General features: G+C 38.3%; 2 protein-coding genes across 2 annotated transcripts in view; both read right to left on the bottom strand.

Moving 5' to 3' along the window:
* LOC102809672 (tubulin beta chain) overlaps window positions 1-1,952 on the bottom strand; it is a 3,697-nt gene extending 1,745 nt beyond the window's left edge. Inside the window, exons 1-2 of the mRNA XM_085500484.1 lie at window positions 1,797-1,952; window positions 559-778 (exon numbers count right to left, since the gene is read on the bottom strand). Of these exons, the coding sequence (XP_085356610.1) occupies window positions 559-778; window positions 1,797-1,853 (277 nt within the window). The 5' untranslated portion in view covers window positions 1,854-1,952. The remainder of the gene's footprint in view (window positions 1-558; window positions 779-1,796) is intronic.
* A 5,081-nt stretch (window positions 1,953-7,033) lies between these two features.
* On the bottom strand, window positions 7,034-12,516 carry LOC100377572 (tubulin beta chain). Its single transcript, XM_085500483.1, has 4 exons — window positions 12,340-12,516; window positions 9,318-9,537; window positions 8,732-8,847; window positions 7,034-8,373 (listed from the first exon to the last, which is right to left on the bottom strand). Exons 1-4 carry the CDS (start codon window positions 12,394-12,396, stop codon window positions 7,423-7,425), a joined length of 1,344 nt encoding a protein of 447 aa, XP_085356609.1. The 5' UTR covers window positions 12,397-12,516; the 3' UTR covers window positions 7,034-7,422.
* Window positions 12,517-15,117: the final 2,601 nt, after the last annotated feature.

Here is a 15,117-nt window from a genome sequence, read left to right as displayed (position 1 = left end):
TGATGGCCAATACAAGACATTCATGTCTTTCTTTACTATCTATGGCAAATTTACTTGACGTATGGCAAATGCTAGAAACTGAAGCCAGTTTATTTAAGCATTTTTGAACAGCATCATGAATTGAATCATGCAACTAAGGCATGTGTTTATGTATTACTTGATGTGGGATGTATGCGTAAAGTTTGCGTGTGAGGCCAAAGCATAACATAACATAACATCTAATTGAAAATAATTTGGGGGGGGGAATTACTGTAAAATGACTAATTTTCACTGGGTTTAAATTTCACTGATTTACCATTTCAGGCATATTCAGTGGGTTTTAAATTCACGGTTTCGTCATTTAGATAATGTGTTCTATGCTAAATTTTACATATTCACTGGGTTTTAATTTAGCGCATTTTCCAGTCAGCGAAATAAGCTAAATTAAAACCCAGTGAATAATTACCCCCTTCACAGTATATGGCTGCCATCTTCATTGCTTGATTTAGCTAACGTTACACACTGTTCACGAGCGTAGACCTACGCATATGGGCGACTGATACATCGGGACAAACTTACCGAATACAAAGTTGTCTGGTCTGAAAATCTGGCCGAAAGGACCAGATCGGACCGAGTCCATGGTACCTGGTTCCAAATCCACCAGTACTGCACGTGGAACGTATTTGCCACCGGTTGCTTCATTGTAATACACATTGATTCTTTCTAACTGAAGATCAGAGTCTCCATGGTAGGTACCAGTGGGGTCAATTCCATGTTCATCAGAAATGACTTCCCAAAACTGTTGGTTGGAAATAAAAAAACACGTGGTTTAATTTGATAAAATGGGGGGGGGGGGGTCATCTTATAATGTACTTAACTAAAATAGTGTAAGAATGAATACAACGCAAATGTACAGTCAATATTAAATAGTGCGCCATCGTCAATTCACAAGAAGTTCAGAGAAAAGAGACAAACAAACAAAGAAAAACACTTGACAAAACAGAAACGTCAACAATCAAATAAACCCTTCAACTGAGCCTCTTCAAAGGCAAACATTATGCAAAAGTACCCATTTGAGTAGCATTCCACTGAAATTCAGATTTTGTAATTAGCTATAATTATTCATGTATTTAAAACAATATAAGAAAAAAAGGTAGCGACCTTAACTAAAGTCATAAGCAATAAATAAAATATGGAAATTAAAAATTAAATGATTTTTTTTATCGTGGCAAAGGCACAAGAATCACCTTTGTGCAGCAATTAGATGTTAGGGTTGTCGCCGCGTTGTTAGGGTCCGGCGTCTCTGTTTACGGTGATTGTAACCATGGAGCTAAATATAACCAAACACAGAATGACGCGCATACAGTAAGTTATGTACAATATAATATTTAATCTGTTTGATGGTGAAAACAAAATATACAATTTTTATACGAGCAACGGGCCGTCAACCTAATTTCATGATTTTCTCTCACAGCTGGCACTTGAGTTCAAGTTCTGAGTATATTTTCCGCTCATTTTCATAAATCTCGCGTCTTATTGATCAGTGGTTAGTCGTATGGGATCCATGAAATATATATTTTGAACAAAATATCGTTACATGAAAAATAATCAATTATGGAAATCATCAACTCCTGAACAGCGGAAATTCACTAATAGGAGCTTTTATTTTTAGATTCAAAATCTATTTCATGATTCCAAAACAAGAGATACGCCTGCTGTGCAATCTTAAACGCCAAGCTATTCGTTCTCCGTACAGACCATTGTTGTGTACATTTGATGCCAATCACATCTAAAACCAAGCAGAAAATTATACTTACCTTGGCACCAATTTGGTTACCACATTGACCAGCCTGCAGATGTACAATTTCACGCATATTGAAGGTTAGAAGCGGGAATGTTTCTTGGGAGAGAATAAAATGCACTGTGGTCCAATTTCAGTCAGAATCGGAATGTGGATTGAAAGCACTACACTGTGTGCTTAATGCGCATGAACTGTGTGAACTCAGTGTACCAATCCGCCTATTGTTCGAAAGGTTACATTTCTTTTGTTAATAGCCAATTCTGAATTTAACAGTTAAAAAAATATGTGCGAAACAAAAAACCTGTCGTTATGCACTATTTTCACGCACATTATTTTCGCATAGCAACGCTATCTGTTAAAATTGGGTCACGTACTCAATGTTCATAGAGCTAGGACATATCACTCCGCCATGTCATGACTCAGGCATGTTTATTCTTGTATAAAGGTGCGGTTGTCTGAGTTGACCCTGAAGGGCAACTAGTTGTTAATTAACACTTAGACGGTGTCGGCTGTGAAGGATTGTTACAAACGGTTCTATCCACCGTTTTGTCCAGATTTGAAAACTTTTGCCATGAAGCTCTCCATGTACCACCTGACCCCAAATGATATCTTTCATATGCGTATTCTCGAAAACACACAGGGACAGGAAGCCAGTAGAAAGAGTTTTATTTGGCGTGAGAGAAAGTCGGTTAGCGTTTGGGAAGGGGTTCTTCTTTGTTCTGGCAACGATTGGGGGATCGTGACGTGGTCCCGTCTTTGAGAATTGTATATATTTGTACTAATTGGGTGAATGTTTTAAATGAATACAGTTGAGTAATTAACGTACACTCCTTTCCTTCGAACGTGTAGGTGTCAGTGTTCACAACCCAAAGTTGTCAAGCGCCTCATATCACACACAACGCTGACAACTGCCTTTGTCGTTTTATTACCTTGCCCGTACCATCAAAGATGGAAGAGAAAGGTATATTAAGGGAAATTTTTTGTCCGGTGTTGTCGTTGTTGTTGTCGTCGTCGTCGTCGTCGTCGTTAATAATTGTTATTGTGTGCATAATAACTTTACTAATTCTATTCCAAACTTTATCAAACTTGGTCACCTTATTCATCAGTATAAAGTCTTCCCTGAGTTTGAACAAAAGATGTCCTGTATGAAAATATCATGCAAAAATTGAGAAAATCTGATAAAATATTTTGACTGTTTCTACTTGACTGATCACTGGTGATACACATCAAAGGTCACTGATCTCAGTGGAAATATGCATTGTTGTATGTGTTCAATGAAGCAAATAATTTATCTTGTAATAATATCCTTGGTAATGTATCTCAGAATCCCATACTGGGTTTCAAACCCAACTCATGGAGAGATTGCACAGTCTGATACACATTTGCAAACCTTCCAATAAAGTCTTTACAGAAAACAAGAAAATCAATATAAGCACTCCTATGAACTGGGTGCCAAACTTTGATCAAGATCTGAAGCTAATAGAAAATCTGTTTAGTTCGAAGTTATCAAATCAAAAACAATACATAAAAAATACATTAAAAGCAAAACATTTCATCCACATTTTAAAAAGAAAATTGTTCTAAAATATATGTATTCTGTATTTGACAAACAGTTCATTCGACAAATGAAAACTCACAGGAATATGTTTCAGCTATTAAAACAGAATGAGTTTTTATAATACTGGTTTAAAAACGCACTTCAAAGACTGCAGAGTTTGAAGATGTAGATTCTCAGGAGGCAACAGTACTGTTGACTTCTCCCTCCACTGCACTGGACACCAACTAACTATTTAAGTTGATTTGCATACAAAGCAGAGCTTGCAATATGATAGCAATTCATAAAGGTTTTTTTTTTTTTTTTACTTTTCATATAATACAGTAGTCACACAATGAGTCAGTTCATATTTGTCTCAGTGAATCATTAATTTTTGACAGACACCTGTACAAAATACTTGGACAAAAGCCAGCTAAGATTTTCTGTTATCTTGCATGTTTTATGAATCTATTCACTTCTAAATGCAGCACTTTTTTTTGCGATGAGGCATTTGTTTTTATAATAAAATATCTGAATTACTTTGAATAAAGCTAGAAATTATGTCCCTTAAAATAATTAAACAAATAAGGCACCAATGTTTTTGTAAGATATTTACATCTTTAAAGATATTTACATCTTCAATCGGTAGACTGATTCCCCACTGTTGGTTCAACCTCAAAACTTGTTTGTATTCAAAATTAATAATGACAATGCATATTTATATTGAAACAAACTATGATAAAGGGAATTATATTATATAACAAAGGGCAAGGTCACCAGAGTTCAACTATGTTTATTATTATTATTTACGGTCTCATGTCTCACTCCGTATGTCTTTTACCTTTGAATGCACAACACAGTCCAATAAACCGATTTGTCATATCCACTTCAATAACTCTCAGTTGAACTCTGCGCATGTAATATGTACTACGATGTCTCAAAGACGGAGCTACGTAACGATCCCCCAAACGTCGCCAAGACAATCACAAACAAGGATAGACAATGAATTTTCGGCTTTCCCCCACGCTGACAAAAGAATCTTTTGTCTTCTACTGACTTCCTGTTCCGGTTCGCAGTCGTATTGACTTGTTAATAATTGCCTGACCATGTCCCTGGCATAGTGTAATCTCGGCACGTACCGGGACCGAGATCGATTTTTTTCGGCACGTGTCGAATCGGTAATGTGAACGCCACTTCTACCTGATGACTACTAGTACAACTGAAACAGGGTATTACCCAGGATTTTAAACAAAAAATAATGAAATGTTGCCTGTCAAAAAAAAAAAATTGCCTGTCAAGTTGACAAGCTGACAAGTGGTTGGCTAATACACTGAATTAATTAATACACTAAAGTACTAAATACATTGCACAAGTTGTTTTTATATCAAAGACTTGATACCCATGCCTTGGACTGTGGCGAATAATAATAATTTTAAACCAATGTTTGTCATTCTTGAACATTCTGTTACTATTAACAGAATAGGTAAAACCTTGTTATTAATTTCCAGTCGCTCCATGGAGATAAAATCTTAACGACCCGTGGCTAATGACGCCCAAAATGTTAGATTCTAGAAGATATTCGAAATTCACTTGACCGTCACTCGAACTAGTAATCACCATATACTAGTAAGTTGTTCAACTGTGCCGGAATTTCGGCCGGAAGTCACGTGACTAAGTGAAGTACTAGTAATTTGAAACACTTTCCAAGTTCCGAAAGTAAAAGGAAACCCCTGAACGGCCACGAGCGTAAGCGCCGACGTCAGGTAACCAAGGGAAATAGAACAAGCAACGAGAAAGTGATGGATCAATCAAGATGCCGAATTCGTGACTAGTTACCGGCCTCTCGTGGCTTGGTAAGCCATTATGATACTTGAGGTGGGAACCAGCCAATTCTATATTGTACATCGCAGGTCATCCTAGAGGTCATCATGTAAACGAAGCTTCGGAACATTACTGACTGGAAACATTGTTGATTCCACTTGCCTTTGCAACCCCCCTCCCGTCTTGCCCTATCATTACTATTGCTGGGCTCGTGGGGTCTGACTCTATGTGAAAATGACTAATAATAACCCGTTACTAAAAAGAACGTTCTCAAATTAAAAATTGGATCGAGATTTTCGTAGTTCAATTTATAATCAAGTGTTGAAATCTGAATGTCGCCATCATAGGCATAACTTCGAAAATCACAGCTAACTAGAAATTACGATTGCTTTAACGCCAATTGAAATTACGCCAAAAACCGAAATGTTAGATTCCAGAAAATATTATAAATTTACTTGCCCGCCATTAGCCAAGAATCCCAGTATCATCCATGCTCATGATGATATAGCTACTGGGTCGGATTGTATCAGGCATAGAGGACGTGCTAGCAGAGGAGTTAAAAGCCGTTGCTGGTGAAAAGTTACCCCAACTTTAGGGTCAAATTTCTAGGTAATGAAAAGATATCAAAAATTCAAATAGTAACTTTGTGCCCATACTCAAGCTAAGTAGAATGAGCTATGTCTGAAGTGTTTTATCCCACATTTGTAGGAGGAGATGCATTTGGCACGAAGCTATCCAAAAATCATTTTTTTTGGCTGTTGCTATGGCAACGGTGGGCCAACATTTTTTTTTTCAGATTTTTCCTAATAACTAGTGTGAAAGTGTGACCTACCTGTCAAGTTTGAAAGAAATCGGCCAAGCCAAAAAAATCACAGAAGAAATCATACATGAAAACACTGGAAATCACACACACAGAAAACGACAAAAGTGATTATAAGGGCAATCCTAGCGGAGCGGAGCGGATCGCCAATGAAGGATGCAACTTGTATAGGAAAACCTGTCTCTAACTCCAGCAAATGCCTAGGACATCTTGTTAAGACCCTTATTGTGTTTCGGGTCACAACCGTCGTAAATCAATTATAGTCATGGCAACAACACGGACCACATAATGCCTGTTAACCAATGAGGATGCTTCATTGCAGGACTTCATATACACTCAGACTCAGTCTAACTTTCTATCAAAAAAATTGACCTAATGCTTGTCTAGATGGGTGATAAAACAATATACACATTTTGACATTTATAGCATCCAACACCGGGATATTCATACATGCATTTAAAAAAATGATTTCAACCTATTGGGCTCACTCACACGTAATGGAATTATAGTAGTTGAGATGGAGGCCACCACAACAATATATAGTGTAGAAAAATAAATCAACTGATTCAATAAGTTCTACATATTTAAATTGTTCATGCTCTGGTAACAGGCGGATGACTGAATTCAACATCATACCACACCCACAATAAATACAGACTCGTTTTATCGTATTAATACGTTATTTTATTCAAATTATAGGTGGAAATTACAGGGTTCTCCACGAGTGGTTTTGAAGGGCTCTCTTTATTCATCCTTTATTTCTGCTAGATTTTCCGCACGTCACGCCAACGTTATTGAGATACCGGCGATAAACCAAGAAGTGTTAAACAGTGTCACTGAATAATTTCAACCATTTGTTGATTCTTCAATTTTCTCTTGGTATACACCAGGAAATAAAGGTCCAAAAATGATATTTATTGCTTCATACTTCAAAAGTAAGAATCAGGGGGAAAAAATAATCCTCAACAAAAAGCATGCCCTACGACATGTATTTGCTAATTTGTGGAGAGCCCTGCAGTTAGAAAATCGGGGGAGGGGGAGGGGGCTTAAAAACCTGCAGGATATTTGTTTCCTTACGTTTGTTTTTTGCTATTTGTTTTCCATGATGAATTTGCCGTAACTGTTTTTCCCACTGTGTGAAATATTCCCCCCTAAGATTCAGGTGTTCAGGATTTTGGTTTTCTGCTATTGTTCCCTGCAGGATCATGATTTTTTTTTATTCATATCGCAACATACAACTTCCAAATATAATCATTTTTAAGAATAGACAGAGGTTATATGAGTGTTTGTTTTGTCAATGTACAGTTTACGCAATTTATGCAGCTTCCCCCTTGATTTTTTACTGTGCATTTTTTGGGGAAATTCTGCCATCGCCCCCAGAATTTCTAACTGTCCAACCCGTGTGCCAATTATATTTCTACATGTATGAACATCAGAAATGTACTGTTAATTATGTCGGTGTCAAATTTATGCAGCTTCATCATCTTCACCTTCCTCCTCATCAAATTCACCCTCTTCCTCAGCTGTTGCATCCTGGTATTGTTGGTATTCAGAGACCAAGTCATTCATGTTGGATTCGGCTTCAGTGAATTCCATCTCATCCATACCTTCACCAGTGTACCAATGCAGGAAAGCCTTACGACGGAACATAGCGGTGAACTGCTCAGATACACGCTTGAACAGTTCTTGGATGGCCGTGCTGTTACCGATGAAGGTGCTGGACATTTTGAGACCACGGGGTGGGATGTCACAAACGGCGGTCTTTACGTTGTTGGGGATCCATTCAACGAAGTAGCTGCTGTTCTTGTTCTGGACGTTCAACATCTGCTCGTCAACTTCTTTCATTGACATACGTCCACGGAAGATTGCAGCCACTGTGAGATAACGACCATGACGTGGGTCACAAGCAGCCATCATGTTCTTGGCATCGAACATTTGTTGGGTTAACTCTGGTACAGTGAGTGCACGGTATTGCTGGCTACCACGACTGGTCAATGGAGCGAAACCAGGCATGAAGAAGTGGAGACGTGGGAATGGTACCATGTTGACAGCCAATTTACGGAGATCGGCGTTCAATTGGCCAGGGAATCGCAGACAGGTGGTCACACCACTCATGGTTGCCGACACCAAATGGTTCAAGTCACCATAAGTGGGAGTGGTGAGTTTCAAAGTACGGAAGCAGATATCGTAGAGGGCTTCATTGTCAATACAGTAGGTTTCATCGGTGTTCTCAACAAGTTGATGGACTGAAAGGGTTGCATTGTATGGTTCAACAACAGTGTCTGATACTTTTGGTGATGGTACAACACTGAATGTGTTCATTATGCGATCTGGGTATTCTTCGCGGATTTTGCTGATTAGTAGGGTGCCCATACCAGAACCAGTACCGCCACCAAGAGAGTGAGTCAACTGAAAGCCCTGCCAATAGAAAAGGGATAAAATATACAGTTCAGTATACACTTGCTCAAAACTGCCAAAGGAAAGGAGAATTGGTATGTTCCGGAAGGCCACTTTCAGATATTTCAAAAGGTGTAGGCCCTCATACAGCTCGTGGAACACAAGGTAAAAATATGATATATCACTCGATAAAACACGATAGCAAATAGCAAAACAATCGTTTTTTTTAGTTTAAAGTTAAAATAACATGCAAGTTATTTTTAAGACCAATATTCTATTGTTTATATTTATCTATATTTTGGGCCATGTGGTTTTTATTACAATACGGACGTCATATGCACGATAGACAAAATGTCTCTGAAATAAAATTACACATTACCTGTAGGCAATCACAACTCTCTGCTTCTTTGCGGACAACATCTAAAACGGAATCTACCAACTCTGCACCTTCTGTGTAGTGACCTTTGGCCCAGTTGTTACCAGCACCACTCTGACCTGTGAAATAAATAATGTATCAATGAATTCAATCAAAATAGAATGTCTTTGACATCTTTAATCTTTCATGTGTCATTTGAAGTTTGTGGTGTTAGTATGATTATCGATTAGAGTGGTTTTGCAGTTTTTGCTGGTTGTATGATGGTCAATACAAGATGGCTAACACTTGTATGGCAAATGCTACAAACTGAAGCCAGTTTATTTAAGCTTTTTTGAACAGCATCATGAATTGAATCATGCAACTAATGCATGTGTTTATGTATTACTTGATGTGGGATGTATGTGTAAAGTTTGAGTGTGAGGCCAAGGCATAATAGAGACACGGCCCTTGAATAACATCTAATTGAAAATAATTGGGGGGGGGGGATTATATGGCTGCCATCTTCATTGCTTGATTTAGCTAACGTTACACACTGTCCACGAGCGTAGACCTACGCATATGGGCGACTGATACATCGGGACAAACTTACCGAATACAAAGTTGTCTGGTCTGAAAATCTGTCCGAAAGGACCAGATCGGACGGAGTCCATGGTACCTGGTTCCAAATCCACCAGTACTGCACGTGGAACGTATTTGCCACCGGTTGCTTCATTGTAATACACATTGATTCTTTCTAACTGAAGATCAGAGTCACCGTGGTAGGTACCAGTGGGGTCAATTCCATGCTCATCAGAAATGACTTCCCAAAACTGTTGGTTGGAAATAAAAAACATACGTGTTTTAATTTGATAATAAGGGACGGATGGTACATTTTATAATGTAATTAACTAAAAAAAGTGTAATACTCAACACAAATTTAAAAATAGTTTACGCCAATCCAGGAGACGAAAAGATGAATTTCCGAAACTAATGGTTCTTTTAATCGTTTATTCCTAATATTGACATAGCTTGCTACAAAGAGTAGTACAATTGATATTAACCGACATTGCAGGCTGAGTAAATTAAATTACTATGCAAATTAGCTAATTGAATACCAACCGACTAACGAATGTTGGTACACAGTTATTTTATTCACCAGTAAGTCTGGTTCTCTTGCTCCTAACTATCCCACATTCTGTCATTTCCTTTTTTGGCCAATATTCTGCCACCAAAACCATCGTAAATGTACTTGTGTACATGCAGGTACCGAGTAAGCCCTTTCACAGGGCGCCTGCATGACAGCTCTCCCGACTACAGTGCTTTTCCTGTTGGAGGGATTATGCTAATGACATTTATTACTCTAGAATCTTTTCATGCACTGCAGTTGGTCCCCGTAGTCTTAGTTATGCGAGCATGTTTACCTCAATATTTTTGGTTTTATTTCAAATGGTAGTACGTTTCTATTTGGCCGAATTGGCTTATTTTTCTACTCAAGTTTAGTGAGCGAGACAGAACTAGTGATTTAGTTTAAGCCTCCCTAAGATAGCAAGTCTCGCCCGGCAATCCGTTCTTACAGAAACGGCTTTAGCACGCGTGAACAATAAAGCAGCTATATAAGCACGCCCTCAATGTCAGCCTCGCCCTGGAGTTCAATTCATTGCAAGCAAGGAGTTAGAAGGCAGCTCCATGTTGCAAGTATTTTAAAGAAACACGGCGGCCGATAACAACGCCGACCGAGTTTAGTGTTTATAGACGTGTAAACACAGGACCAATTAAAATCACTAATAACGATTGTTAGTCAAATCGGCTCTGTGGCACACGTGTGAACATGGGGATTGATCTGAGCCAGATCGGGCAAATTGACGTACTTTTAAGATGAACGGTCATTTGGCTGGTTTCCGCTTCACGTGTCATGGCGCACCAAGCCGTACGTCCGATGTGTTATTCGCTTGGGACGTCAGAAACCAGCGAAAAAGGGACAAACACCCTGTGAAAAACTTAGTCATGGAAGTAGCTTCCTCCATGGTACAGCAGTGTGTGTCCAAACATATAACGTTCATTGACGCAGCTCTATCACGGGAATAAGTATTACCGTGGAACATCGGTCGAAGAGCTGGTGAAAAATAGAGAAAATGGCACACACACAAACAGATTAATACATGTTGCACAACAACTAGCCAAAAGTAGAGTTTTCTGCGAGTTTTGGTGGTTGTCAGGCGTTGAAAACTCCCGGATGTTCGCTCCCTAGGTGAACTCGTACGTGACACGTATTTATACGTACGCCGGAGGAAAGGGGTTAACATGTATAGACTGTGGGAACTTAGTGGATCCTTAAACAATTCGATCGCAATATAGATGGTCGGAAAAAGAGATAAACATGCATTTCAGATCCTAAAAATAACTATTTATGCTGAAATATATCCAGTATTTAATATGTAAATGTATTGATTTAGCGGAGAATTGGCATACACGTTTGAGCGGCTACGAACAATAAATTAGTTCAGATGTGAAAGGATACATTCATGTTATAAACACGCTGTGGTAGTATTATACATCTTGCTTTCGCTGCAGTACGTTCGTTAATCACAATATGATATAATTTGATTATCACGCAAACAATACATCCAAAGTATCTGCATACCAAGTATAAAATCAATCGAACTGGTAGTTTTAAAAAATAAGTCGAATGATTATATTTTACTAAAAAGACGAAAAATATGCGACAAAAATAGAGAAGCGAAGATATCAACAAGGCACCTTCAGTTCACACAAAATGTCAAAATCAACTGAGTTGGGAGTTTTCAGGAAGTTAAAAATAAAGAATTAAACATATCGCCACGAAATGAGCAAATCGGAGTAGCTGTTTCGGATAAGAAGTCGAAAATATCAGTTTTGACCAAAAATTACCTTCCCAGAAAAAAATTGTTGCCACCGTAACTGGCGCTATGGCAAAGGAAACCCAGCGAAAACGCGTTTAAACGCCTTATTAAGTTATTGTTATTCCCACTCATTTCCAATCCTTGAAATTTGTTCATTTGAATGCTTTTCGATATTCCAAAATTAAAACCTAGCGTCTGCAACAATGCTTCCCAGCAAGTCAGTGTATCATTAATTATTCATGAGCAGCGATGACGTGTGTCTAAGCAACGCCATTGACAGTCAGTCATCGATCGCGCGGTAACCTCATCATCACACTGCCAAAACTGAAAAAAATACATTCATGGACTCAAATTATAATTGTTTAAATGGTACCAATGATACAAGGCTTGTATAAAAGGGAGGTATTGTGGATCGACTGGGTGATAACAGCAGCATTGTGACACTGATTAAAAACTGGTATTAAAACCGCGGCTATGGCAGTCATTCGTGTCAGATGTCTCATTACCAATATTGAGTAAAAGACTAAAGATGTATTTTTGTTGCTGTATACCATGCATTTGATGAATTTTGCCAGTTTTTAACCATTTTCGGCCACTTGCAGGTCGGCGTTTTCTTGACGGAGTACAGATTGTAACGGTGTTTAGTCACTCCGCCCTAATCACCTAGTTACTGCATGGTTACTGTAGTCCAATAGCGCGGTTAAACGGCTATGACTGCGGTCTTAAGACATAAAAAAACAGAAATCCACTTACCTTGGCACCAATTTGGTTACCACACTGACCAGCCTGGAGATGTACAATTTCACGCATATTGAACGTTAGTAGCGGGAATGTTTCTGGAAGAGATAACACAACACAGAGGTCCAACCTTCAGTCAGAATCGGTTCGTGGATAGCAGGCACTACACTGTTTCCTCTCAGCGCAACACTGGCTTACCACCAATCTTAATAAATATTTATAAATGTCAATGGCAGTTAAACCCAACCAGCCAATCAACGAACACGATGCGCAATGACGTCATTTGAAATTGTTCCAAGGTTATTCAACCTGCCAATAGAAACTTCTCGTTTCAGTTTGAATTGTGAAATTTAAAAGTATAATGAAGGGAATGCCGTTGTTGCCCTGAGAATACTTAATGCTCGTAAACGGCGTAAAATTACTGTACCAATCCGCGTATTGTCTCAAATGTGCTTATGTAATTTTGAATTTAACAGTTCAAAGATATTTTGAGCAACTAAAAAACATTTCGTGATATTTCCACGCATATGTTTTATCATTTGAGGGACGGTGGTTTTATGAATAACAACGCCATCTGTAACAATATCCCCGTCAGCAACGTGTCCAGCAACGTACAATGTGCCATGTACCCTAGGACATATCACTCCGCCATGTCTAAGGCAAGTTTATTCTTGTATGTAGGTGCGGTTGCCTCGAGTTGAGTCCATAGGCATTAAGGCAACTACTTATTAGTTGATAATTAACATTTATTACGAATGCAAAAGAATGTGCCAACTATGAAAGATTATTATAAGCCACACCTTCCCCGGTTTCGTCCAGACTCGAAAACTTTGCACTTTACTCCATTTTCTGCTTACATAGGCGCCAACACGCACGATGCTCTCAATTTACCATGTGACACCATATGATATTATCAATCATATACAGACACGTATCCTCAAGGCGGACATCCGGGCATTTTCACCGCCTGCCAACCGGCGGTGGTGAAAACAAAGGCCCAAAACTCGCAGAAAACGATATTTTGGGATGATTGTTGAGACTCCTCTGAACACTGTAACAAGATTAACCCTACGTGTGTAACATATATAAATTTGATTGTTCGGGATTACTTAAAAGTTGAGTTTGTGTTGTTTTCTTGAATTTTCACCGGCTCGACCGGCGTTCCACAGCAGCGCGCACCGAGCCCATACGTCTTGTGACGTAGCTCCGCCCCGAGGATTGAATTATTCGAACTAATTAGATGAACTACAGCGTTTAAAATGAACGCAGTTGAGTAATTAACACGTCCTTTATCCGAAATGTTATGTTCATGGGCAGGCGTGTAAGTGTCAATATTCGCCGCGGCAACCCGAAGTTGTCAAGTTGTCCTTGTCACATACAGTGCTAACATGTCGCTAAACAACTGCCTTTGTCGTTTTTAACCCTGCGTACGAGCATGATACGAGCAATGGAGTCTTCGCAGTTACCCTGTCTATGTTTAGCTCTGTGGTCTATGTGTATGTATGTATGTGTGTGTATGTATGCCTCACGCTGTTTCACCATTACCTCAAAACCAATCATCCCATTTCCATGGAATTTCGTACATAAAATGGCTTTTCCATCGATATCTCAGGTAGTAATCAACACATTTTAACACACCGACATAGGTGGTCGAGGACAATGGAAAGACCTGATCAGACTTGCATACTAATTACCTAATTTGTATAATATTTAACCAATCTGATTAAATGTGATGCATTGTACAGCATGTATTATATATATATATTATTTGATTAGTACTATACATTATTTCAAGTTGGTGATTTTGATTATTATTATTACGTACATCTAATATGTGTTATTGTTTTAATTACCAACACTTTAAAAAAAATGCCAGTTAATAAATAATAAAATAAAATAAAGGATATGGAAAAAATAAACAATTTAATACATATATAGAGCATTAAATCTGCAAGCAGCATTTCGAGTTATAAGCAAGATGCCGACACTTTCTTGGTGGTTAGTAAATGTAACCTCAATTATTAAATTAAAGATATACTATAACTAATATATCCACTGTTATTATAAGTATTATCATACTTTTATATAATATAAAGTAATCGAAAATGTTCCATCGCTGACCAAATGAAACCTTGAAGCCCGTGGGGGTAATTCAAAGCCAGGTGGAAAATCATGATATTTCTTCAAAACTGAAATGGCAGACGAAAGTGTTGACCACAAGCGGGCGCTATACTGGTTGCAAGTGTTAAATATTTGTTTAATTTTTAAATTCTTATATAACGGGAAAAATCACGAGACATGATATTTTTTTGTGCTAGTCTATATATTAATAATGCCATAACAAAAAATCAGAAGAATCAGCCTAGACTCTCAGAAAGGGTTCAAAATAGCAACTTCCGATTTACTCCAATCCAATATGGCTGCCGAACTAGTTGACCCATCAAACTTACGAATGTAAGGTTTATCAGATCAAATCAGGGTCAATAAGCACAGCATGTTTGGCAATACGACTGCAAAAAAAAAAACAGGAATGAGAAACGTGTTTTTACGCAAAATCCAAGATGGCTACATGACAAACCACGTGACTTTTTAAAATTATTTTATTTTTCTCGTGTATATACTCTTTGCCTAATTTCGATTGGTTTCAGCATTCTCTACCATCAGCCCCGAACAACAGTTACCGCAAGATGGCGCGTGACCCTTGTCACGCAGGAGGCCAATCTCACTAGCAGAGTTCTATTACAACGAATCACAGTCACTTGGGGGCTGAAAATCAATAAATACTAATTTTTT

This window comes from Saccoglossus kowalevskii, chromosome 6 (genome assembly GCF_978046115.1).
Source record: "Saccoglossus kowalevskii chromosome 6, keSacKowa6.1, whole genome shotgun sequence".
Lineage (NCBI taxonomy): Eukaryota > Metazoa > Hemichordata > Enteropneusta > Harrimaniidae > Saccoglossus > Saccoglossus kowalevskii.
Note: the sequence above shows the minus strand (reverse complement) of the source record. Positions and strands in the feature narration are given on the sequence as shown.

Coding starts and splice junctions, on each gene's coding strand:
- LOC100377572 (XM_085500483.1), bottom strand. CDS start 12,396: ATGCGTGAAATTGTACATCTCCAGGCTGGTCAGTGTGGTAACCAAATT. Junction 9,538..12,339: donor GTAACCAAATTGGTGCCAAG/GTAAGTGGATTT, acceptor TCCAACCAACAG/TTTTGGGAAGTCATTTCTGA. Junction 8,848..9,317: donor ACCAGACAACTTTGTATTCG/GTAAGTTTGTCC, acceptor TTTATTTCACAG/GTCAGAGTGGTGCTGGTAAC.